The 26994-nt window shown below is 46.7% G+C and overlaps 1 protein-coding gene across 11 annotated transcripts; it reads left to right on the forward strand.

Moving 5' to 3' along the window:
- Positions 1–1217: 1217 nt before the first annotated feature.
- On the forward strand, positions 1218–25176 carry ZNF384 (zinc finger protein 384). Of its 11 annotated transcripts, none has more exons than XM_083885075.1 (11): positions 1218–1240; positions 1830–1878; positions 2780–2969; positions 5630–5696; positions 5842–6082; positions 6423–6756; positions 18783–19007; positions 19645–19827; positions 20608–20686; positions 21503–21661; positions 21774–25176. In XM_083885075.1, the coding sequence occupies exons 3-11, from the start codon at positions 2917–2919 to the stop codon at positions 22047–22049; spliced, it is 1617 nt and encodes a 538-aa protein (XP_083741201.1). In that variant the 5' UTR covers positions 1218–1240; positions 1830–1878; positions 2780–2916; the 3' UTR covers positions 22050–25176. The 11 variants fall into 11 exon arrangements, with proteins under 11 accessions (XP_083741201.1, XP_083741200.1, XP_083741206.1 ...); XM_083885074.1 differs by lacking the exon at positions 1218–1240 and adding an exon at positions 1422–1456; XM_083885078.1 differs by lacking the exon at positions 1218–1240 and adding an exon at positions 1465–1506 and having other exon boundaries at positions 5626–5696.
- The last annotated feature ends 1818 nt before the right edge of the window (positions 25177–26994 follow it).

Below are 26994 nucleotides of genomic sequence, written 5' to 3' on the forward strand. Positions count from 1 at the left end.
CTGGAGCCGCAGGGAGATTTCCCTCTGCCCACTGCTCCGGATGCTGCGGTTTCACGGCGGCCCGAGCCAATCTAACCGCCGGCTGCTGTGCTTGTGCTCTCCCCGGTCCCACCCTCTTACTCACGCTGGCTCGGAAGAGCTGTTCCAGCATGCCAAGCTGGCAGAAAACTCACGCTACAATTTAAAAAAAAAAAAAAAAAAAAAAAAAAAAAAAAAAAAAAAAAAGAGGTTTCTCTCAAGTCAGAGCACTGAAAGAGCTCAGCCAAACGCAACCAGAGGTGAGGAAGGTAATCTCACCTAACCCGACCTGGGAGTGGGCCCAGCGCCAAGGTTAACCCTGCCGCCAGCAGCGGAAGGAAGCCTACTTTACCCTAAAGTGTCCAAGACTGAGAGACTGAGCAGAGCAGCCACAGCCAGCGCGGCTGGGTGATTTTGTGGGGTGTCTGCAGTTCGGTGCGGGGCCGAGTGAGCAGCCAGCCCGGCCCAGGCCGCGGCGGGGCCCGCGGTGATGTGTCCCGCAGGAGGAGCAGGAGCGGCCCGGCAGCGCCAGCCCCTGGGAGGGAAACTGCCAGACCAAACCCGGGTGGGCTGGATCTGTGAAAGTGAGTTCTCAGTGACTGAGAACGAGGGTGAGCTGCGGCCCGCTCTGGGGTGAGGCTGTGCGCGGTTACAAACACAAAACAATCGGTGTTCGGGTGAGGCCACACGGAGCCGCCGGGACAGGGCTGCCCTGCTCCCCTCCCCGCCAGGCCTCGCCCTCCTGCCCCCGGCAGGGAATGAGGTGGTCCAGTTTGCCCATTCTGGCACAAAACCAGCTGGCGGGAAGTCCTTTCTCTCGTCTTAGCAGGACAGACACGTCCAGCGGCGTGCCGGGAAGGGCTCCAGCCAGCGCGGGCTGGGACCGTCCCAGGGGCTGGCGGCCAAACTTTGGGACACCTCCTGTGGCTGATCGTGGCGGGCCGGGACCGTCCCAGGCGCTGGGCAGGCACAGCGCTCGAGAAAACTGCTCCGGGCCGGCCCCGTCCCGCGCACAGCCCGAGAGTTACCATTACTATTCACGACGGGTCATGAATATTCATGAGGGCGCCCGCCCCCCCCCGCCCGCGTCACGTGACGGCGCGAGGCCGGAAGCGGCCCAGCCGGCCGGGCTCGGGGACGCCGCGCGCCCGCCCGCCACAGCCACTTCCGCCCTTCCGCCCGCCCGGGCCGCCCCGCGCGCCGGCGCCCTCCGTCGCTTCCGGTAAGCGCGCGCGCGAGCCCGACCCCCCGCCCCGACCTCCGGCCGCGGCCGCATCGCCGGTGCCCCCGTGCCGGGGAGCCTCCCCCGGGCCGCCGCTCCGCCGCCCCGTTTTCCAGCGAAACCGCTGATGACGCCGTTCCGCTCCTCTCGGCGACCCGGAAGCGCCGAGGCGCGCCCCGCCCCCTGACCCGGAAGCTCCTCCCCGCTGTCTTTCCGGTGAGGAGGCCGCCGGAGCCGGGCCGGGGCCGTCGCTGGGGGGGAGCCCGGTAACGTGCGGGGCAGCGGGACCGCAGGCGGGGGGCCGGGCAGCGGGACTTCCGGGGCCGGGGCGATCCGGAAGCGGAAATGGAGGAGGGCGGGCTGTCTGTCTGTCCGTCCGCCCGCCCGTCTGTCCCGGCGGCGGCGGCTCCACCACCGCGGAGCCGCGCTCCGGGCCAGCCCCGCCCTCGGCCGCCGCGGGGGGAGGTGGGTCCGGGCCCCGCGGGGAGCGCCCGCCCCGCGAATGGCCGGGGTGCCCCGGGCCGCGGGCCCCGCGCAGCGCCGCCCGATGCCATGCGGGGCCCCCGTAACCCAGGCGGTTTATTTGCAGAGCCGGCCCTGGAAGGAGGAGAAATGCAAGAGGAGGGAGAGTGAGAGGGGTAAGGAGCTCCCGGAGCTGCGTGAGTGAGTGACCCCCGCCCCTGCCCCGGGGTGGGAGGGGATGGGATGGGCCGCGGGTCCCGGAGTTGGGGACGCGAAGGCATTTGAGCTCCGGGGTGCGGGAGAAGGGATTGAGCGCCTGGAAGGAGCTGAGGCGCGGGGTTTGCCTTCTGCCAGGCACCTGTTCCGACACCCGGTCGGGGTGGAGGCTACGCGAGTGTCGGGGAACGGCACCAAAGTTCTGTCTCTAGTGTGCGGGTTTGGGATCCAGAGCTTTGTCCCGTACATTTGGGATATTCCCCGATGTGTGTTCAAATGCGCTTGTTCTAAAGGTGCAGCAGCGTTTGAACTTTCTGGTGCTTATGATTTCCGTGGAAGCACTTTTGCTTTTGATCTAACAGCCCGTGTGGCTTTCAGCATCCCTAGTATTTTGCAGCAATTAAGCCTAAAAGCTCCTTGTCATTGAACAAAGATCTTGGGCAGACATAAAACAACAGTCTAAATTGTTCCCGAGCATTACACTCAGGGCCTTTTGTGGATGAAAACTGTCTGCCGGGATAGGAACTAAAAGCCAGGCATCTGGAGAATAAAGAAACCCTTGTTAAAAGTCAACCTTTGAATAAATACCTGCATATCCAACCTTAATTGTGCCTTCCAGAAACACAGCCTCTACCTCACCGTGTACTTGCACGTGCTTTTATCGGTCTGTTTATGATTAAAGTGATGACCTGCCAAGAAGTATAAATCCAGCACGTTAAGTATGTGATTCTGTGAAGTACTCTGTGAGATCTAAACTCCAGATCCCTCGTCCCTTGGGAGTTCTCTGGTTCGCTCTGGTTGTTTATTTGGTGCATGTACATTTGTGGCCTGTACATAGAAAGTGTTTTTGGTTTATATCAGGAGGGTACGTTGACATCTGTCTGATACTAGACTGGTGAATAGGAAGAAGGTCCCATCTCTGGCCTGTTTGTGGAAGCTGGGATGATGAAGGCCCTGCAGTGGGAGCGTGCTGTGGTACAGGGTTGAAGCTCCAGCCCATGTCTGGTAGTTATAGAGCAATTGGAAGGGTTACGAGCAGAGTTCTGGTAAAGTAAGTGCGAGCAGCGTCCGAGCGGGGGCTGCCAATAGGGGTGCATGTTTTCAAAATACCCTTTTAGCCTAAAAACGGGGTAGGGGAGGGGGACAGCTCTGGGTACGAGGACAGTAGGTTGGTGGAGGAATCTTACCTTTGTTTTTTCTGCCTTTGGAAGACTGGCTTGCTAGTGAAATTGCATGAAAGCTTCAACTTTTACACCATTTCTCCTTTTCCTCCACATTCTTATAACTCCATCACACTTCAGCCTTTCAAGCCAAAAGTTTGAGGCCTGATACATCATATGCTCAAGCGTGAAGATTTTTGGATGGGGAGGTGGATTCTAAGGGAGGCTGATGAAATCAGTGTAGCTGTCCTTTGAAGAATCAGTAAGAGCTGTATTTGACTTGCACACTTTGTAAACTGAGCAAACAAAAGTTAGATTCTCTGAGAAGTTCTGGTGGAAGACAAGATGGAGACAAGCAGCCACTGAGTGCCCTGGCCTCTGCTAGTCTGGGTTTTGGAATCTGGAGATGAACTTGCCTTTCATTAATTTTTAAATAAGAAAGCTGTTGTGAGTTTTTTTTTCCTTAAATTGGCATCTTTCTATTTAACTCCTGAAGTTTGCAGTTGCATCCAAGGGAGTTTTGGACAACTACAAAGTGTCTTTGGAAAATGCATCTGATTGTTATATGAGACTTTGTTTTTGGAGAGTCAGGTTCACTTTGGTGCTTTTGATGTGGAAGCTAAGTAAATAAGCAATAATTATAGCACTAATAGCAATTTATTTATTTTACAAATAAAATCAAACCTAAGCAAGAAACTTCAAACTTGGGAATTCCAAAGTACCCCTCTTGATTCACGTGGTGCTCACTTGCCGAGGATGTGTTATCTCCTCGTGTGTGCCCATGCTGTGGGAGAAAAAACTCATGTAATTAGGTGTTACATGCGTAGGGCTGTGCTGTGGGCAGTGTACTTAATAATTAATTTGGCTGAGAAAAGAAAGCAGAGGAAGGAAGGTAAGAGTCTTTCCCCATCAGCCTCTGATTGAATCACAGCAGTGTAAATCCAGAGTAATTCAGTCAGGCAGCGAGCAGTCTGACTGCATGCCACCAACGTAAGGTAAATAATTTATCCTTAAGTGTGTCTATTGGTTGATTTGCAGTGAGTGAGTGAGGCAGGAACACTTGGCCTTGCTGTTGCATGAGCAATTCATAAAAACAAAATTATTGGGTAATTTGGTTCATTTAAATACTGCTTTTCCACATAGAGGAAAATTATCTTTGCATTTTGGCTCAAACACAGCAATTCCACATGTATTTATTCTGTCCTGATAGTACTTCTGTAATGTGAGTGTTTTATGCTCCTGGGGGCATGCCTCTGAGCTCCCCTGATGATTGAGACAGACTCTTCAGAAACAATATTGTTCCATTATTAGACCACTGACAGACCATAACAGAAATATGAGTGGGACAGTTTGCAGGTAGCTGCGTGAAAATCCTACAGTGGTTGTGCTCTCTGCCAGAGGTATTCTGAGCGTGGGTTTTACCTCCACTTTTGCCATATTTGTTTAGGAATAGATGTATCTTCTGCTTCAGAAAATACTGTTTTGTTAAATTTTTTTTAGGTTTTGAATAGCGTTTTTGCAAGTATAACAAACTCTGTCCACTAATGGTGTTACACAGAGGAATGTAAGGATTAGAAATTGAATTAGTGCTTCTTCAGTCAGGTGTTCCCAAAGAGATCGTACCTCTGTGTTCAGGAGACTCTCTTGGTTTCTTACTGGTCATCTGAATGCAGGGAGAGTTGAGATGGAGCAGTGGGCACTTGGCTGGAGACAGAGTCCTACAGAATCTTGTACAAAAGATGGGAAGGAAAAGGGCAATGGAGAGCCATGACATGATCTCGCTTGGAAACAGGGTATCTCAGGAGCAGGGGAATCAGGTTATCTTCCTACTGCTTAGTCTCATTGGAGGAGAGCAGGAATATTTAATGATATTTCTCTGTTTCTTTCAAGAGTGGGGCTTGGGTGGGCAGCAGGAAGTTAGGAGCCCTGAGTTTGACTTCTTGGTCTGCTGTGGCTGTCTGTTATCTTGGGCAACTCTGTTTCCCTCTCTCTGCCTGTCTTTCTTCCTGTGTAACAACATAATGCTAATGTCCCTTTGCTGCATCTGGGTTCTTAGTGTTGAGCTGGGGTGGAGGGACAGGCAAGGTCCAAGATTGTCACTGCCTGTGGGGTCAGACTGTCTGTGATGGTGAAAAACAGTTTTCATCTGTATTTGCCTGGTTGCAGATGCACAGACTTCATTTATGCCATGTACCTGGGTGGATGATAATTGGGAAAATTTGGATGTGTTTTGGGTTTCTAGTCAGTCCTGTTTTTTGCATGGAGGACTACTGGGCAAGGGGCATTTCAGATGGACCCCAGCCCATGGGAATAACAGGCACCTTTTTCCCCTGTAAATAATTTTTTATTTGAGCAGATAGCTCAGAAGGGGGAACAAGTTGCTCAAGAAAGACAGGGAAGATTAAGGAACTGTCACAGCATTAGACTGAGTCAGTTCCATGTTGGAGTCTCTTTGGGTTTAATGGGTTTTTTGTGTTTGTGTGTCTGTCTGTCTTCCTTATCCTCCATTCCTCTTCCCTTCCCCTTCTTCCTGCCCCCTGTGCCCAGCTAGGATGGAAGAATCTCATTTCAACTCCTCCCCGTACTTCTGGCCAGCAGTGCCCACCGTCTCGGGACAGGTAAGCTCTACCAACCTGTTATGTTGGTCTTGCTTCCTGTTAGAAGTTTATGCACTGTGAGTGTTTCTGGTGCATTTTTTGCTCAGCCAAATGCTGGGCAAAGCTGTGCCAGGGTTTGCTAAAACCTGTCCTTCCCCCTGTTCAGATTGAGAACACCATGTTCATTAACAAGATGAAGGAGCAGCTCCTGCCCACAGAGAAGGGCTGCAGCCTGGCTCCCCCCCACTACCCCGCCTTGCTGACGGTCCCCACCTCTGTGGCCCTGCCCGCTGGTATCGCCATGGACTCGGACACCAAGCCAGAGCAGCTGACACCACACAGCCAAGCCCCTGTGACTCAGAACATCACCGTGGTACCAGTGCAGTCTGCTGGGCTCATGACAGCAGGTAGGGCACGCCAAAGGCTTTGGCAGCGTGCACAGGGGATGCTGGGGTCAGCAAACACAAGGTCCTGAAGAATCCTTGTTGGCCTGTAGATTATTCCTAGCCTTACTGATGGCATGGACTGCCTTGGTGTGGTTGTTTCACTGTGAGTCTCTAGGCACTCCATACATCCATCCTCTTTGTGGAAGTTTGACTTCCAGCAGTGGAGATGGGGAATGCTTTGGGAGGGGAAGCTACCCTTCTGTTTGTGTTGTAGTCAAAAGTAGGTGTTTCTGTGGGATAAGGAAGTTGGGCATAATTGGAGATGTAATAAGTGACTTCCTCCACCTTGCTTTGTTTGCAGGTCCTGGTCTGGTGATAACTTCCCCGTCAGGTTCTCTGGTGACCACAGCCGCCTCTGCCCAAACCTTTCCCATCTCAGCTCCCATGATTGTCTCTGCGCTCCCCCCTGGCTCCCAGGCAGCCCTGCAGGTGGTTCCAGACCTGTCCAAGAAAGGGACAACCACCCTCACAACCACCCTCACTGAAGGTGCCGGGGCTGGGGGAGTTGCCCCCAAACCACCCCGGGGCCGGAAGAAGAAACGATTGCAGGAGTCAGGGCTGCCAGAGATGAGTGACCCCTTTGTGCTGACAAACGAGGATGATGAGGACCAGCACAAGGATGGCAAGACATACAGGTGGGGAGTGGGGTTGAACCTTGACTGTAACATTGCATGGGGATGGGGGTGTATTTAACCCTTCAGAGGGTTACACGGGGAATAAGAGATCTCTGCCTTGAACCTAGAGAGTCTCTGAGTAGAGAATCTTTGAGCTGCAGAAAGAGTTGAGTTTTCTTTCTGGTCAGGAATATATATACAAGCTGATGGGTTGACCCAAAACTAAGGATTTCCTTTTAGTGGACAGTCTTGATTTCCTGAATATATAGTTGTTAACATTACTAGGTTAGTTAATGACCAGGATGTTATGGAGGCTAAACTATCTCCTTGATGTCACAGCCAGGTAGTATGGCTGGTGTACTGCAGAGTGCAGTGCTGGCTGGTGCAGCTGGAGCACTTCTGGTGTAGCTGAGAGCCCTGGTACACCTGGGTGCTCCTCAGTTAGGACTCCAGTCTGTCCAGTGTAAAGACTACAGACTGGAGACACACAGAGCAGGAAGCGACCTGTGGTGATAGTGTCTGCTCCTGTGTGTATTGTCCCATGAGATCTTCTATCTCAGGACTCCAAAGAAAACAAGGGGGAAAAAAAGTATTTCTGAATTAAACATAAAGGTGTTTCTGAGCCCTAAGTGTGTCAGGTAAGAGAGACGAGAGTTCTGAGCCCTGAGGTTGGGTTTCTGAGCTTGGAGGGATGTGGCTTGAGTTTATGAGTGATGGGGAGGGGAGAGATAAGGTAGGAGGTAATACTTGAACCAGAGGATAAGCAGTGTGGGTGTTTTAGAAAAGGTGGGAACCAGATAGAGCAGAAGGTGGTAGGGAGTAAATGTCTCTTGGGCGGGAAGCAGGAGCACTTATGGGTGATTCAGTGATTGGTATTTCTGAGAGATGATTGAGATAAACGAGGCAAAGTAGTAGCCAAAATGAAACAGAAATAGAAGATGGTCCCTAGGTCTTCTCACTTTCCTACAACGTGCCCAGGATCCCATCTCAAGCAGTTTTCCTTTCATCATCCTAGATGCTCTTTGTTTTCGTACAGATTTAGTTATCTTTCTGGAATTAAGCCATAGGAACATGAAGGCATCTGCACAGAATCTGTGCACCCACCTCAGGCGTTTTTTCACTTTTAACTATAGCATTTTTTTAATGTTTACATTTTTAAATCAACATAGTTAAATGGGTACAAAACTAGAGCTTGGATCAGCCTTTTTATCTTAGCCAATGTCCCAGTTCTTCACTTTGAAAATATAATCAGCGTATGGTGAGGAAGGGTGGGAGTGTTAGGTAGCTTGCTATTTGTAATCCCACCATTTATTTTGGGCCATAGCCACAGTTCCACACTACTCAAGCTGCTTACAGTCCGGGTTGCTAATTAGGTTGTTAAATATGTATTTACAGGGGACACAATTGGCAGTGAACACTAGAATTAAAGCTGAACCAGGGCTTTAATTATAGCTCCTTGTTTACTTGTAAGTTTGAAAAAAAAAAAATGCCCAAGACCAGGTGGAGTGACTCAGCAGAAACTTTATGGACATAGAGAGTCTGGGTAACAGCTCATGAAAAAGGCTTTGCAGGGAAAAAGCAGATGAGTATATATGTGGGAACATGTAATTCTTTATGTTTAAGATTTCTTTATGTTTAGTATGAATGTGGTACCTCTTCCACCCGCCCCCACTGCAAGTAGGCCTTGCCCTGAGCAGTGCTTAGGTGTGAGAGAGCTAAATTGAGATGTATAGAAGACCACCAAGGAGCACTTCTGCCCTCCTTGAGATCTGCTCTTTGAACGATGCATTCCTTGTGCAAATTAGGAACTGAAAATGATTGTTGGAAAAAATAAAGGAAAGCACTATCTTCTCTTGGAGTTATGGGAGAGAAAACCTTTGTGAAACCCAGTAAAATCATAATATGCATGTGAATAGATTCACAAGTTAAAACTTTGAGCAATACTGGGATCCTTCTGTATGCTAGAAGATGATTTCAGTAGTTCCCGTCACTACAGAATGCAGACATATGCTAGCTAAATTAAGACTGTGGGTGAGGTTCATCTACTCCTGCTTTTTTCTCAGGCTGGAGGAGGAGTTGGTTTTGGCATTCATATGACTACGTTTGTATGATTTCACTGATTCCCATGATGAGACACTGGAAATAATGTACTCAGATTCCTGGAAAGAGTTGTACTACATTGATCAGTGTGATTTTAGTTTTTTTAAATATCCAATTCCTAAAGCCTCGGATTATTTTGTCAAATTTAATTATTTTTTTAAGCTTTATTTTTGACCTCTGTGAGGTCTCTTGTCATCAGTGTCTGGGCAGGTGGGTGATATTTGTAATTCCTGACTCCTAGTGTGGTGATAAAGACAGAGTAAGGCCTTGAATGAGCAGCACAGCCAGGCAGATGTGGAAGGTGTTGGAGCATAAACCTTGATACATATACTGCAGCTCATCCCATTCTCTAATAAACGTAGAGGTGCCTGCTCCAGCAAATGGCAGTAAATGTTTTACTGCTGTATCTTCTTTAGAAGTGAATTAGTAGGCTGCTGTGAAAGTGATGCAAGAATCTCTGTGACTAGGAGATCTTTTGTAAGGAAAGGTGTGAGGCTTTTGCCAGTGATGGCAATACTTGAAGGTCTTCAATGTCTGTCCTTAGGATGAGTCTGGCAGAGTCCTTAGTGCTTTGTCTTGTGCTACTGGAAGAATGCTTGCACCTGCAGGTGACAGCACCTAACCCAGTCCTGTGAAGCATTTTCCTTCATGAATAACGTCACTTCAGTCTGGTCTGCATCCATCAGCTCTTTGTTCATCTTCCTTGACATCTTTGTAGAATTCACTTTTTCTTTGGAAAATGAGATCAGCCTCAAAAGTCTTTCTAGAAAGATGCTGGCACTGTGAAGAGCATGACTTCTTCCCAAAGGTGCTGAGGAAAGGTAGCAAACAAGTCCTGGATACAATGGGATTGTTTTTCAGTCCTGGTGTGGTGCCTGTACCTGTGCACTTCTAGAAGTCTGTGCTGTGATGTGATCAGTGGACAAGACTGATGAAGTGGTTCAGCTGCTCTGGGCCAGATCATCAATTCTCTTTCTCTTGACAGTTCTAAGTAGTTTCTTTGTAAGAGGAAGAGAGCTCTGTATAGGCATTGCAAGGCTCTGCTATTAAATAAAATCTAGGATGAATACCAGTTTATAGTCTGGAATGGTTTTGCAAGCTGTGCTCTGGAGCCTCAGATACCAAGAAAAAGGTCAGCTTGAGAAGGGCCTCTCTGTCACAGTGTAATCAACAAGCTCTGTCTTCTCCACTTCTGGTTTCGAGTTTTCCTTACTTTCACTGGGGAACAGCAGGGAGGTTGGGAGGCAATAAGCAGCTGAGGTATATAGGAAACTTATGAGACGAGTCCAAGATGCAAAAGTGTACAGAAGCCATAGTAAAGTGAGCTGTAGAAGGTGAGGAAGCTGGATGGAGACCCTCATTAGAGAGCAAATTATGTACACAAGGAGAACCAGTGGTTTGAATACAGAAGGTGGGCATCTTCTCAGACATGTCTTATTTTAAGCCTGTTTTTTTCTTCCTTGTACTGGATTTAGCATTACTGTTCGGTGAACTTCCCATAGTTTTGAATCAATTTGTAATGTGGTGGCTATGGGTTTTGTGAGCCACATATGTCTGTGACAATATTACTGAATTTGGCCAGTTTTAGGCTTGGAAAAATTCTGTTAACTATGCCCTGAGATGATTTATAGTTTGGTGGTTGAAATATGTGAAGGTTGTATTATCTTTGCTGTTTCTTGAGGCTTGCAGAACTCCGGGCACTCAGCAGACTATCCATCTCCACAGAGGAGACAAATACAGCAAATACAGCCTAACTTCTCTCAGTTTCTGTGTGAGGCTGGACTATATATCTACTCTTTCTGCAGCTCTAAGCATCTTCTAGAGTTGTACTGAAGGGCCAAACATATTTTTCCTTCAGGCACAGCTGCTTCTCCTGCATCAGAAGGAGTCTTTAGTGCCCAGTGTGGACAGTAACCTCCCTCTCTGATGGGCACAAAGGCAAGGCGTGAGAAGACACTGCTTGGTTCAAACGTGGTAGAGATGAGAATGAAGAATGGGCAGGGACTGGAGCTGTTTTTGTTGAGGAAATCTGGAAACTTGGTAGAGATGGGAATAGAAAGGAAGAGAGAAAAGACAAGAGCCTAGGAAATGCGACAGAGGATGTGGTGGGGAGCCTCTCTGCAAGGGACAGATGGGAGAGCTAGCACAGGAATAAGCTATAAACAGCCAAGACTGAGGGGTGGAAGAAGGAACCAGACCTGCTAGGTGCTGGAAAATGAGATACCTAGAACTGGCAGAACAGAGAGGGACAAGAGTATGGGATGTGGACAGACAAAGAGAAGTGTGAGGGAGAGGAGATAGGTGTTAGGTAATTGGGGGAACTAAATAGCGAAGAGCCCTTGCAATAGAGGATCAAGAGGCTGGGACTTGTGGGTGAAGAGGTTGAGTCTGGGCCTTGGTGCAGGAGAGGGTGTTGGTCTGGGTTAGAAGGCTAAGGGCAAAGGGGGAATTACGTCTGAAGTGTCAGGCAGAAAGTTTGACCACATTCCCTCCAAAGCCTAGAAATACTAAACCCAGTGTTTCTAAATTTTACCATGTCTTTGATGTCAGCATAAGAATGTGACCTCATCTGGCAAAGAACCTCATCTCCTTCTTAGGCTAGAAAAAGGTGACAAAGTATTGTTGGTGTCATTTATCATCTTAGCTGCAGTGGCAGAGGTCTGTGCAATGGATTTTAAGATTGCTGATGACCAACGTGGGTGTCAGTATGATGCCACACGTTGGAATTTCTGTTTGCTTTTTTTAACAAGTAGTTCCGTGAGCAGCGGAACTAATGATGCCTGGTTTCCAGCGGCTCTCTCCTGTGTGGATTCTCTGATGTCTAATCAAGGGTGAGCTTATTAGCCTTTCCCTCAGCAGAGGACTCCAAGAGAGTCTCTCTTCTTTCCTCAGCTGCATATTTTTGGGACTTGTATTGACTATTAAGATCCTTACCCCTTTTCCAGATTGGTTGGAATTGGCTTATGATTTCAGAACTCTAAGGAAGGCTGTTGCACATGCACATTTACATATATACATGCAGTCTGCACACATAATCCTTGCTTTGTATATAAATGCAGTTCTTGGAGCTTAGAAAATGACAGTTTGACTGGCCACATGCCTGAGGCTATAATGAGATAAACCTTGTGTTATGGTAAGTTCTCTCCCTTCTGCTGAGATGCTGTAACTGTGTGTGTGTGTGCACTTACCTACGTGCTTTCCCTTGGCAGTTCCTCATAGTGCCTAACAGAAGGAATTAACAGGAAAAGTTCTGCAGTCACAAGTTAGAATTTTGGCATGTTACTTGTCAATGGAATGAGTGTGTGCAAGGGAATAAGGAGGACAGTCACAGTTTCAGCTTGGGAGAGAGGGAACTTTAAAACTGTATTTTGCACCTCTTATCTTATTACACCTTAATTTGGCCCTATTGAGTCAATGCACTTTGATACCATCCTTGGTTAGTTGTTGGTGCATGATATCCTGTCAGAGTCCTGCATTTTTGCTCAACCGAAAAGGAGTGTTCTGTTAAAAGAAAATAAAATGCATTGACATGGGATTGTGGAATTGAGGAGGATGATCTTGGGAAGGCATTGGCTAGTATGAGGAACTGTTGATTACACTTGCCTCTGCCACAGATTGCTGTGGTATCCTACAGCCCTACAGATAATCTTGCCTTGAAGTGTGTGCAAGTATGAGTTAGGTCAAATCTTTGGTGGATTTGCATTTGTCTCAGGCTACAAATGGTCATAGAGGGTTATCCTGAAATAATTAACATTTGGTGGTCCCAAAACCATAATCTCAAGTATCATTGAACACTCGTCTGTTACAGGTCAGACCCTGTTTTGCTTTGCAGAAGTGTTGCATCTCATAGGAGTAGCGTAGAAATCTATAGGAGCAGTGATATGGACATACATAATAGGAATTTTCCTTTAAAGGAAAAAAGGGGTCAGATACCATTTTGGCCACTTGGAATTAGTAGATATGTTTCTCTTACTGTGTTTTACTGTCTTCTGTGATTGCCTTCCCTTAAAAAAAATAAAACAGGGACATTGTGGGGATAGATGAGTGCTTATGGAGCACTGATATTTCTGTGGAGGAGAGGAGTGATCATCTTCACGAGGTTGGAATTGCATGTGGTCAGTGAGGCTTAAGGGTGTCCAGAGTAGTGATATTAAAAACTCTGAATGCTTCCTTAAATATCTGTCTGTGCAACATTTAAATAAGAGTGCAGTTCTGTGGAAACAGCCAATAAAGCTGTATCAGAACACACCTGCATTGCTGAGCCAAATTATGGTGACATGGATGACCTTAATCCTGGTCTTTCCAAATTTCCTAGTGCTTTCTAATGGGCCTTTTGTATTATTTTAATTTTAGCTCTTGCATGTTATCACTATACTAGGAAGCACATTATTGTGTTTTATTGTTTTGTTGGTCTTTTATGCTAATGGTGGCTGATTTCAAAAATTGGCAGACAGTGTCTTAGGTCTGATGTTCAATGATTTAGAGGTCAACAGAAAGTCATGGCTGATAACCTAAAGATAAAAGCAATGCTGGTGTATAGCTGTAAAAAAAAAAAAGGGATCTTTATGTGGTTGTTAATTGTTCAGACAAAATATATTTTAATACAGTCCCATGTAAGACTTAGCCTTTTGGGACAGCATGATGTCTCCAGCAGCCAGGGATTGAGGTCCAGATGTTTGGACACAATGGAAAACATGATCAGACAGAAGTATCTTGTTGAATATTGGACTATTGAATGTCTCTGATCTAAAGATAAGGAATATGGAGGAACTGTATCCTGGAAAGCAATGACTGAAAAAGACTTCTAGGAATTAAGTGACATCATGAAAGCTCCCAGTGTGAGACTGTGACAGAAAAGGTTTAAGGTGCAGCTGTTGAAAGCATAAATGATAGAGTCATTAAAAGAAAACAGGCAACTTGTGATATATGCTGAAATACCACAAAATTCTGTGTCAGATATTTTTAAGATAATTTGGAAAAATGGGCAAAATGCAGGAATGCCGTCAAATCTGAGAACTGGGGAAGTGCCATATGATGAGAGTATTTAAAACTACTCTCTGCCTTGCCAGTATGAGGGCATGCTTTTCTGCAGCCTTGCCAAGCCACCGGGTGACTGAAGGACGGTGGAAGTTGACCAGGATCTCTGAGCATAGCTGATAGATTTGTTCCACACACCAGCAGAGTAAACTGTTCAGTGGGAGCACAGCGTTGGCTTTGGGATAGGAGCTGATGCTGGGTGTGCCAGTGTGGAAGCAGAGGTACGATTCCTGTGCCTTCATTTGGCATCTTCATACTGGCTGGCTTTAGCTGGGTGTTGCCCAAGTGTACCTGTGTACCATGGATATTAGTTTTGTCTCCTTTCCCTGCCTCTTACAAAATATTAAGAATAAAGTGTTTAACTTCAGCTTAAAAGAAATGGGGGCATATGAGGGCCAAGTTAGCATTTATCATGAACCGTGCATCCATTATTATGCTATGCCTGCATTAATTATTACTTCATTAACTCTGCATTGGAAAGGCAGGACGTTTCCTTCCCTGCTAAATGAACTGCTGACTCTGACAGCCTAAACTTGCTCTTACCATCTAGTCTAATTTCAGACTTTCCTGTTTCGATTTTTATTTTAACTGATGGTCTGACTTGTATGTGTAGCCTAAAAGAAGGAGCAAGGATTCAATTAACTTGTAACTCAGTAGATACTAGGAATTTGAATTCTCAGACCCATATACAACCTTACATAGTTTTCACAACTGTGATACTGATTAATTAAGCACTTGATTGTAAAAGGCTGTTAATCCATGTTAGGCAAATTTTACTATGAGCTGGTATTTCAGATGGTATTTTATCTCCTAACAGCATCTGATGAATGAGGCGGAACATTCCGTGAAAAGGGGAAAAAAAATACAATGTGCCACAGAGTTGTAGTCTAGTTGCTATAAGCATAATTTTGTTTATGACTCATTGTGATGACTTTCATATGGGAGCAGAATTAGAATTGTACATCCACCTTTTACTGGCATTTCATGATTTTTGGGAGTGTCTCTGTCTAACATGAACATTTTCTGGATGCCTTTATTTCCTATAAAAAAGCAAGCATTGTAAACATTGGAAGGGGTTACTTTTGATCTCTGGCATATGGCTGAGTGCTAATTTAACTGTTGATATGAACCTCTGTGTTATTAAGGATATTTTCTCCAAGGCTGTCTGAATTTGCAGAGCCATAACAAGCAGCTGCAGGGGATTTTGTGTCACACCATCAATGGGAATGCTGCAGTCATTTCTGTTTCTTGCTGTCAGAAAGAATGCAGCCAAAGGAGGGGTAGTTTAGAAGCACAGTGGGGAGACTATTAAAAATGGATATTAAACAGAGGGGGGGTAGAAATCAATTATTTCATATAGTGTTTCATTCATGCTTAGCAAGAAGCACTCCTTATTTTTCCTCTCCCCAGCCATAATTTCACTGAAGTAGAATACTGAAACGCTGCTAGTGTCAGATGGGATATTCTCATTATCCATATAGATTTAACACTTTTTTGAATCCATATTTGCCCACTAGAGGGCTGATTGCATCTTCCCCTTTAATATTTGATGTTGTCTGAGGCAGAATGCGAAGCCCTTAATTAAATGGATCATTTGTTCCCTTGAAAAAGCCTGATACCACACAATATAAAATTCTGAAATGCAGCTTTCTGTTATATTCCAGGGCTTTTTTTAACTCATAAGGCTCATGAATTTGTTAATGCTGCATAACATTCTTGCTCTCTCAGGGTTGATGCTAATTAGATGATTAGAAAATGAGTTCTTGCAAGATTTTCATTTGAAATGTTGTTTGGAAAACAATATCAGAATGTCTATAGCTGCTAAATTCAGACAACGGGGGTTGATTGGTTTGTTCCTTTGAGGGTTTTGGTTTGATTTTGGGGTTTTGGGGTAGGTTAGGGTTTTGGGGGGTTTTGTTATTGTTGTTGAGGCCTATTTTTGCTAGTAATCAGGTTTATTATTGTCATGCAAGTGCCAGTGAGGTTTTGAAACAACTTCTTTATAATTTTATTTTGAAAACAGAAAAGGACATGCAGTCTGTTTCTCTCCATTAAAGTTTATTTTAGAGAATTTCTGACCTGAAGGCAGATACTTGGCAAAGCAAATAAGTAAAGGGTGCACAGACATTATGGAAGATAAAGTTGATGGCTTTATGGCTCTATAGATTTAATGCATGGGACTACTTAAACTTGATGGCATGGTAAAGTTCATTAATTTTTCAGAACAGAATAGACTATTTAAAATATAGAGTCGTGTGTACAGCACAGAAGAGATTAGTGCCCACCATTCTCTTTAAACTAGAGCAAAACCCTAAGAAGTATTTCTCTCAGAAAAGTACCTGGATTCTCTCAGAAAGGTACCTGCTGACTGTAGGGGCCAAGTGGTTGAGACCGTGTTGTAGCCTCTGAGCCTTGTTCCAAAGATGCATTATTCCCACGGTTAGAAAAAGCCCGTTTCCTCTTTTTTTCACTTCTAGTGTCAGTTGTTGTTCCTCATTATATCTTACTTGTTCATAAAATAAGCCCCTTGTAATTGATAATTTTCTCTCTATGTAGATTTATTTGGATATTGACCAAGTTATCTTTTAAGCTTTACTCCAAACCTATGTTGACTGGAGTCAGTGAATCTTTCCTGCAAAGCCAATTTTCCACATGCCATCATTCTTTAAGTTTGCTGAGCCTGTGTGAGTTGTTCAGTAATTGCTGAGGACATGGACTTCAGAATTAGACATGCTGTTGGCAAGAACAGTTACTCCCCTCCTGTAAACAAAAAGGATACCTGCTATTCCCCTTTGTTTTGGTGAGCTGTATTAGCACAGCATCACACTGGGAGCTTGTTCTCAATTGAATGGTTCCTTATCAGAGGGCCAATGCTCTGGAACGGGGTTCAATTGAGAGTAATGGAAGTCAGCATCTGCTGAGAAGGAGCTTGCTAAAAGTCAAGCATGGGATTATGCTGTAATTGCTTGCATTAGCAGGAACAGGACATAGCAACTCAAAGGTATTTTTCAGTTCAGTGTTCACCTCAAAGTTATTCCTAATGCTGGCGCTTTCAAGGATACACGGTCCTCATTCTGTAAGTATTACTTGATTGCTGCAAAATACATGTGCTCTATTCAAGTCCAGCATTTCAGGAAGTTTGGAAAAAACTGTGGGATTTGAGATAATTTGGTTTATAAACCAAGAGCTACTTTTTAAAAAAAGATGATGCTGATGTTCCTTTTTACTCCTTATATCTTCAGTAGATGTAGGGATAAACAGCCAAATTGCGTCTGTTTGTTGATTCCAGAAGGGATTGGGGGGGATGTGTGTGTGTGTGTGTGTGTGAGGAGGGATTTATGTAAGGATGTACTTAGTTTGCATGTTCTGTTAGGGCTTGCAATTAAAATGGATTAAGAGAAGGATGAAGGTAGGACACGTGGGAGCAACTGTTAGAGATGATAATGAATGTAAAAGAGCAAAAGTGGAGAGGAGGGAAATGTTACGACAGGTGTGTGTTGGAGTGCTTGCTAGGGAGGCATGGCTTCCAGCTAAATGGCTTGGAATCAAGCTGTGGCTCCGAAGGGCCTGTGGAAGTTAAGGTAGGTGCTGGATAAACACTGCTTACATGACATACGCTAATCAGACTGCACACGTCATAAAGCTTCTGGCTCCAACAGAGTCACAACAGTAGATGTAATGGAATATCCTTCTGAGAGGAGATGGATATGGGGAAGAGCAGGATCAGCTCTCTGTGGCTTTTGTTGCTCAATACCTGCAGAGACTTTTGTTGCTCAGCAGATTTGTAAGCACTATAAAACTCAATGAAATTCCCAGGCAAAACCACTCTGAAAGTTGAATTCGTGTTAACCAGACTTCCTCTTGGATGGCATTTCTTCTCTCAGATTAACCCTGGAAGTTACATGTGGAGATTCTATTTTGTCTTTAATGTAAATGAAAAATCTAAATTCAGATAAGCCTTAACTCTGCCCCTTGTTTGGCACACTTTGGGGGGGTGGGGAAGAAATGAGTAATTTAGATGCAGCTTCTGTCTCTCTGTCAAATTATCAACCACAAAAGCTTTTACCATCTTGAATTGTAAAACAGTGAGAGCTTCTCTTAACAGCCTGGTGTCGTGGTGGAGGAACAGTTTTTAACAGCAGCATCCGTAGCAGAGGGATGCCAACTGCTTCTTCTTGTTCAGAGTCTGTGTGTTAACAAATACATTTCTGATCATTATGGGAACAGATGGATCCAAACGCCCAGACAAAACATTTTGCATCACATCAGTAAGAGTGAAATGATGAAAGCCCACGAGACCAATGAAATACCACATTTGATATCCAGAGTATCTTTGTGAGACCCACTAGGAAAGCAGCACTGCTGTTATTCTCAGCATTTTGTATCCTAAATATTTGAGTGTTTTCTCCAAAAATGGGACCAGAGTTAAGTGGATTTGGCCATTACTGCTCTCATAGACTTCATCGTGCATGGAATTAACTTCTAATACAAATTATAACCAGGGATTTCCAGGTTTTCCAAGGTTTTTTTGACTGAAATAAATCGTAGATTAACAAAGTGGGGGTTTTGTCTGGGAATTATTCCTATCCCCTTAGGATTGCTGTTGGAAAATTTCCAAAGTGCTGCCCTGTCTCTCTTACAAGCCAGTTGGTTTCTTCCAGCACCTTTACTTATCTGGCTTTGAAGTATTGTTTGTTTGGTCTCTTACACCAATTCCCAGCTTAAATTTGTCCCTCTGGGACTGGAGCACTCACAGCCAAGCAGTGTCTCCAGGTGAAACCTCCCCAGTACCCCCTAGTGGGAAAACGCCCCTTCTTCACTCAGTGTGGAAGATCCCATCCAGTTAGAGTTGATCCATAGTGGGGCTTACCCCCATGTGACACTGTCTCTTCCCCTCACCCCGGTCCCAGGTGCCGGATGTGTTCGCTGACCTTCTACTCCAAGTCGGAGATGCAGATCCACTCCAAGTCCCATACGGAGACAAAGCCACACAAGTGTCCTCACTGCTCCAAGAGCTTCGCCAACAGCTCCTACCTGGCCCAGCACATTCGTATCCACTCAGGGGCCAAGCCCTACACGTGCAGCTACTGCCAGAAGGCCTTCCGCCAGCTCTCCCACCTGCAGCAGCACACACGGTAAGGGCCAGAGGAGGCCGAGGCCCTCCGCACTGCATGTTGCCGTCATCCCAGCATGCTGTGAGCACCTCGGTGGGCGACTGCCTGGGGAGACCTGGCTGCTTGTCACAGGCTGCTCAGGTCTGGCACACGTCAGCGGTACCGGACACGTGAGGCTGGGCCCTGGCTGTGAGGGGCTGGGTGCGCTCAGGTTGGCGCTGCTCCGCCGGAGAGGCGTCGGCAGCGGAGTGACGCGTTCTGACAGGAGGCAGGGCTGGTTGTGTCAGCGTGAGAGTAGAGTGGGTATAGGAAGACTGTTCCCTGTCACCCCAGTGTAGTTCTGCCAAACATCTCAAGTCCAGGCTTGCAGCCCCCCTGCTATTCCAGCCATAGGCTTCCCACACACAGCTCTGCCAATGCCCCTCAGTCCAAGCTCTATAGTTCCTCTCTCTGGATCCTCCCCCGGTGCGGACAGACCATGGTCTCTTGAATCCAAGGGGAGCACAGTTTGAGACCAAGAGAGCTCATGCTGTGTTTGGAGTTCCTTCGTGTAGCAGATAGCGTGGTGCTGTCCCACCCCCTTTGTGCCCTCATTCCATCAGCACTAGCCAGATGGCGGTCATGTCCAACTGCTGCTGCTCCTCCTCCTCTTCGGCAGGATCCACTCCAAGCTCCACACGGCGATTGTCAAGCCGCACAAGTGTCCTCACTGCTCCAAGAGCTTCGCCAACACATCCTACCTGGCCCAGCACCTCCGCATCCACTCGGGGGCCAAGCCCTACACCTGCCGCTACTGCCAGAAGGCCTTCCGCCAGCTCTCCCACCTGCAGCAGCACACACGGTAAGGGCCAGAGGAGGCTGGGGGCCTGGCCCTGGTCCCCCCGCGCTGCCGGCATGCACCTCTGGAGCACGCGCGCCAAGCATGCGGGGGGCGGGCGGGGAATGCGGCCGGCTGCACCCCCAGGAGGAGGTGACCCACCTGAGTGGACGGAGTGGAGGCTGCGCAGGAGACACTGACCACGTCAGGGCTGAGGTGGGCACGTGCTGTCCCTGGGGATCCTTGGTCTTGCACCGCGGGCGGCACAGAGAGAGAGAGCGATAGAGAGAGAGGCATTGGCTGTAGGGGATCCCAGCCTGGCACCACGGGGGTTGGACTGAGTGTGTGGAAGCTGCTCCTGGCATTGCAGGGGGACAGGGACAGATTAACACTGTAGGTAAACTCAGCCTGTTACTTAAAAAGAAAAGTGTTGGTGTGTCTGTCATGGAGGGAACAGCTGTTTTCTTGGTACTGTGGAAGCAAGAGAACAGATTGCTCTTGGTCATTTGGGAGTCCTGAGCTTGGACCTCTGGACCCCTTCCCAATATATTTTTAGGTGGCTCATGTGCTGAGCTGTCCAGGTATCCATGAGCTCTTGCTCCTCAGTCCTAGTCACTCTGAAATCTGCTTGACTGCCTGTCTTCTCCAGCTTCTAACTGGACATGAGAGCTGGGCAGAGCTCTCTTTGTCTAGCTAGAACAACATCTGGAGGCAACATCATCCCCTTCACACAGCAGCAGGCCCTGGCAGTCTGCCCTATCTGCCTGCTCACTGCCTCCCATTTGTGCTCTTCCTCCTCAACAGTATCCACACCGGGGACCGACCCTACAAATGTGCTCACCCTGGGTGTGAAAAGGCTTTCACCCAGCTTTCCAACTTGCAGGTAAGGGACTGGGTGTGTCCTGCTCGCCAGCAGGGGTTGGCAGGGGTGCCTGTGGCAGAGGAGGTGGAAGAAGTGGGGCAGCTGGGAGGAGAGTAATAGAATACAGAAAGTTATTGAAGCCCTGGGTAGGGAAGAGATTCCTGACTTGTGGTACTACTGGCCCAAAGAAGTCACATAAACAATTGCATTCTGTAGAATTGTTAACTTGACTTGAAGCTGTGAGACCTTAGTGAAGTTCCTCCCATCTGTTTTGCAGTTTTCTAATTTAGCTGGGGCAAGACTTTTGCTAAATGTTACACCCAGTAAAGTCTGGATATCTGGCTGGGTTTTTTGTTTGTTTTACAATGAAACAGAGGGCAAAGGGTAGGGATATAGGGAACCAGAGGTGATGTGTCCTGCTGCAGTACCCTGGAGGAGGGGGACTGTAGAGTGTGCCAAAGAGCTGTAAACACCTGCAAGCAGTTAAAGCAAATCCTGCCCTGAAGGTATTAGATGCAGGGAGCAGATGTATAGGGGGGCAGAAAAGGAGAGACCAGGAAAAGACTGACAGTTGCATAGAAACTGAGATGGGGGTTCTGGAGCATTAAGAGTCTCTGCTCTTCAAATGCCTAGTGTGCATGAGAGGAAAGGGCGTGTGTGGGGAAGGTGTGGTGGGCTGAAGGAAGAAGTTCTGTCCCTGTGCTTGGAGCCAGGTGTACCTTCCTCAGCAGCGGAGCTTGGGGCCTGGCTGGAAGGGGGTGTTTGAGATAAAGCCATCTCCTGATACTTGCTTCCTCCCTCATGCTTGCTTTCTCTTTCCTCCCTGCTGCCCCCCAGTCCCACAGACGGCAGCACAACAAAGACAAACCTTTCAAGTGCCACAACTGCCACCGTGCGTACACAGATGCCGCCTCGTTGGAGGTACACCTGGCTACGCACACGGTGAAACACGCCAAGGTCTACACCTGCTCCATCTGCAGCCGGGCCTACACCTCGGTGAGTGTTTGCTGCCCTGGGGGGTAGCAGGAATGGTCAGACTTCCCAGGGAGCAGCTCCTGTAAATCCAGATCCTGTAGTCCCTCCTCTCACCCGGTTCTTCCCGTTGCAGGAGACGTACCTGATGAAGCACATGCGGAAACACAACATCCCTGACCCACAGCAGCAGGTGGTTCAGGCACAAGCCCAGGCCTCGCAGCAGCAGCAGCACTTCCAGCCGCAGGGCGGGGGGGCAGCAGGGGGCCCTTCTGGAGACACTAACCAACCCAACCCTCCCCCCCAGTGCTCCTTTGACCTGACTCCTTACAAGACTTCTGAGCATCACAAGGACATCTGCCTCACTGTCAGCACCAGCGCCATCCAAGTGGATCACCTCTCCAGCTCCTAGAGAGACCTCAGCCCAGGGAGCAGAATGCCTCTTGTGCATAGCCTGTGCCAGGGGCACCGCTTGTGCAGCGGCCCTCCTTGTGCAACAGTTTCCGGCCTCTCCTCCTGCAACAGCCTCTTCTGGCCGTTTAACCCTGTTCATGGCAGCCCCTTGAACAACAGCCTGTCTCAAGGGGGTGCTCCTTCTGTGCAACAGCCTGCCTGGTAGGAGGATGCTTCCTTGTGCAAGAGCCCCTTTCCTGTGCTGGGATCACTTCCTCATGCAAGAGCCCCTCCTTTGAAACCCAAAGAAAGGCCCCTGTTCTGCCTTCTCTCTCACTGTAGGATGTGTACGAAGCGGGGTTGTGTTGAGACATGCGTGGTGGATGGGATGGAGAGATGGCCCTTGTATATACAGGGGCTTGGACATGTGTTTTTAGCAGGCCACAGAAGAATGTGGCAGGGTTGACAGCTGGATGGGGTTCTTTGAGGATTGCCTTGAGTGTCTAAGAGAAATATCCATTCCTGTCTCTCCTGCTTGTGAAAGGGAGGAGGGGTTGCTCGTCCTGCCCCAAGGACTGGATGGGAGAAACCTTCTCCCCAGTGGAAGGTGAGACCAGTGGAGGGGGGAGAGGTGAGGCATGTTCTCTGGGATGGACAGGTGCCTAAACTGCCTAAGGGCTGGGGAGTATTGCGTTCTTTCTCCCCCCCTGGTGGAGAGCAATAGAGAGGAGTCTGTCTGAACTGGCTGCTGCCTCTCTCTCTCCCAGCTGTCTGAGTAGCACGATGGCCCCGTAGGAATGTGGGTTCCTGCTCATTGCTCTTCCTGCCTGTTGTGGATGATATCCTAGCAGCTTGTACTCCTCCTCCTCTCCCTCCTGCTTTTCCCCCCACCTCCTGAGAAAAGCCTGCAGGCATCAACAACAAACCAAAAAGCAACTGGAGGGAGGGTAAGAGACTGCCAAAATAATCTTCACCCTTCTCTCTACTTCCTTTCCTGAAAGGCAGAATGACAGCAGTTCTGACACTCACATACCTGTCTTGCCCCCAGCTTCCCAAAGGGAAAGAGGAGGAGGAGGAGGAGGAGGAATAGACCTAGAGTCTTTTCAAGGAGCTGGCAGGAGGCAGGGAAAGGCTATCTTCTCCTGCTCATCTCCTGCCAGAGTGCTCTCCCAGGCTCCCTCTTGCCAAGACGGGCTGGACTCACATGGCAGTGGTGGCCTCTTCTGGACCCTGGTAATGGGAGAGAATCCCCAAAAGGTGGACAGTGGAGAGAAGGGGATGAAGATCCCCACAGAGAGACCAATCTAATGAGAAGGGGGAGCCAACAAGAATAAACTGAAGGCCCCTTGAATTTATATATATATATATATAAATATCTATTCCCCACCCCTGGCCCGCTCTGTCCTTGCTGTAACTGTTTCTATCTCTGTGTTTATAAAACGCATTATCCTGACGAATTTTTATTTTTAATCTTCGTTTGTTTTTCCCTTTCTCTTTGTCTTCAATTCTCCTTCCTCTTTTTTTTTTTTTTTCAATTGGTCCACATGACTGCTAGTCTTGTGTGTTACTTGTTAGTTTCTTTGGATCATGGAGGCTGACTTGGAAGAGAATGAGAAGGCAAGGGAAAAAGCATGTGTTGTTGGGTTTTAAAATCAGTCACCCACCCAAAGCCTATAGAATCCCAGACTTCTGTATGAACAACCAATAGGGGCTTCTATTTTATTTTTTTTAACCACCCTGTATAGAAATAAATTGGTGTAAAAGGCTCCTTGAAGGTGCTGCTGCGAGCACCCTGCCCCTGTGATGTGTGTTCCTTCCCCCTGCACCCGACCCCTGCAGGAGCCTCTGGCTGCCCTGAGTCCCGAGGGGCCGAGGCGCCAGGGCGGCACATCCCTGCCCGCCTTTGGCACTTGGCGGTTTGCACAAAGAGAGCCAGGAGCTCTGCACCTGGGCAGCCTTGGCAGAAACATTTTTCTCTGTGTTGAGTCACCAGGGTTGGCTGCAAACAGGTGGAGTGTTTGGTAGGTGCATAGGTTAGGCTAGAAGGAGCTGTCTGGTTTGACTCCTGCATTTCACAGGTGATATTTCTATCCGTTTAGGCTGTATTGAGCCCCAAGAACTAATGTGTATTTGAACTGTGTTGACAAAGTGCATTGGCTTGATTTTGAGGCACTGGGACACAAAATCCATTGGTAGCTTGCTGCAAGGGCTTCATGTTTTCACTGTTTAAATATTTAAGCCAGATTTCTCCTTGCTTTGACTTCTGGTCACTAGTTCTGAAAACATTCATCCCTCTGATTCAGAGAACCTGAATGGGACTTTTCCCCCCAAGACTTGTATTTAAACGCTTTAATGTCCCTTTTCAATCTGCTTTTTGACAAGGTAAACAGATAGAACTCTGTAAATCTTCCACTGCAAGGGATTTCTTCCAGCCCATGAATTATTCCTGTCATTTCTTTCTACATCTTGTCAAATTTTTCAGTATCTTATAAACACGCTCATTTTGGAATTGAGTGTTGAAGCCCCAGTGCCATGGATGAGGTCCCCCTGGCCCTTTGCCTTAAGTCTGCAGGGGATTGTGTTTTCCCTCTTCTCACAGCATTATACAGGAGCTCACAGTGACTGCTTGTCTGGAAAAGTCTGATCATCCAAAGTCTCAGCTTTCCATGTTAGTGTTTTCCCTTCTCTACAGGCATGCTCTGGGTTCTTGTTTCCTGGATGCTTCATGTGGGGCTGTGACCAAGTCCAGCCTGTGTGAATGGACCTGGCTGACTGATGGACCAGGTTACTCACAGCTTTCATAGTTCTGTCACCTGCAAACTGTATCAGTTGTTATTTTTACTTTGAGATCCAGGTTGAAATGCAATATTGCATCTGACCTATGCTAACTTGAAAAGTATTGAGTGCAACTTCTCATTAGCTTCTTTTTGAGATTTGCAGGCTGGGCATTTCTTAATCCTCTTAGTATTTGATTATGTACAGTTTATCTTTCTGACTTATGGTGCTAGGTCAATGCCTTATAAAAATTTAAGTATGTTGCACCTATGCAGTCCCCTTTGTAAAACCAAATGTATAATGATATCATCTAAGAATGAAATTGGGGTTTGGGCTTTTTTTTTTTTTTTTTTTTTTTTTTTTTTTTTTTTTTACTACCGAATCTGTATTTCATAAAACCTTAGTGTTACAGGTTTTATTTTTTCATTCACTAATTCTTCATCTCTACAATTTTTCCATAATTTTGTCATTGAGTCGTTTCATTTGCCTTTTGGGAGTTCTGTCATGAGTGTTGTAAGGTATTTCTCTAATATCCCAAGTTTAATTAAGATCAGAATCACTGGGCTAGAGAGCTGGTTACTGAACTCTTTCAGGACTCCTGTTTCTTTGCTGATTTCAAAATACACATCCCTAGTAGGTGTTGTCTCATCTCCTACTTTGATACTATGGTACTAGGTAGAGGTTGCTGCTTTCATATGACTACTACATTCTGTCCCTTTCTTTAGATGGAATTGGAAGTATTTGTTGACTGATTTCTCCTGTTTTGTGTCACTAGCATTTTCACCATTTTTATCTAACATGAATCAGTACTATTAGTAAGGTTTCTCTGTTTATTTTGTGATTGAAAGGAAGTAAAGAGCAAAATACTCCTTTCCTTTTACACTAGTTTTGCTAGGTCACAAAGCTTCTCTTAAAGCGTCTTCTCTATTTTTATAGTGTCTAATTTATGTTGGTTGCTGTCTAGCCTCACCTTTTCCATCTGTTACGATTCTCCTTACAGGAGAGTTTAAATCATATTCCTCTGCCTTCTTTCCTTTTTTTCTCATGGACAACTCAGTTTATAGTTTTGCTTCCCTTGGAAGTTACCAGACTCAGCACAGTGGCTCTCCTCTGCATGTCTGTGTTCCACATGGACAGGACAAAGCTTCCAGCTTTGCTCAAGTTGTTTGCTGATCTTGAATGCATCATCTTGAAGTCTGAAAAATGACTTGGTTTGGGTACAATGTCTTGAATTAAGCTGGGAAGGCTTTAAAAGAATAATGCTTTGCTGACTGGTTGAATTCCCTGGGGAATGGCTCACAAGTTAAAATTAATTCAAATGATTTTTCATTTTGTATGTTAAAGGTGCTTTAAATTGCCTTTCCTGGTCCCTGGTTTGAGGTGTTGTTTTCTGATGTCTGCTACCCTTTCCCTTCTCAGAATCTGCCACCTAGCATGGGCATCCATATGTATTTAAGGTTGTAGAAATCTTGTTACCAGTCATTTCAAACATGTTACTTACTGTTCATGTTTGTGCAGTTTGCTGCTGAGCCTATAGCTTTTACTGTTGCCCGGGAAGAAACTAATTATTTCTTACAAAGGGACTTTCCCATTGAGCTTCAGAAATGCCACTTTTTTCCAGGCCTCTTTTTCTTTCTTCTCAGTGAGAATTCCTCTGTTTACCCAGTCCCGTTGCTGATGTGGAAATAATTGAAGATACCTTACTCTCATTATCTTTGTCACTTACTTGAGTTTGGATTAGGTCTTCCTCTTTGGATTCCCAAGGTTGTTTAACATATTCAGAGTGCTCCAAATGGTTTAAAAAGTACAGCAGCTACCTGTGAGACACAAAATCTAACAACTTGTACAAAATTTTTCCCTCTTTAAATAAAGCCTGAAGTTCTGCAGTCTGCAGCTTTGTGCAGTCAAGCCAACAATGGTTCAGTTATTTACCTCCCACTTATAAGAGTGGGATACTCTCTTAACAAGATCCCATGGTCCTTCTTCTTCAGCTCCCTGGATTCTTTGACCCTGAATTTTCATTGCACTGCAAATCCATTTCTTTCTATATGTTTGTATCCAAGAAGACTTGACAATGACTCTGGAGTTCTGTATTGGTTTGCATCTTGTATCTTTGCTGAAAGGCAATAGCACTTTTTCTTCTTGTCCTTTTCCAAGCTGATTTTCTGTTCTTAGTTGAATTTTACAAA

This window comes from Zosterops lateralis (genome assembly GCF_965231275.1).
Source record: "Zosterops lateralis genome assembly, chromosome: 2".
In the NCBI taxonomy this organism is placed as follows: domain Eukaryota; kingdom Metazoa; phylum Chordata; class Aves; order Passeriformes; family Zosteropidae; genus Zosterops; species Zosterops lateralis.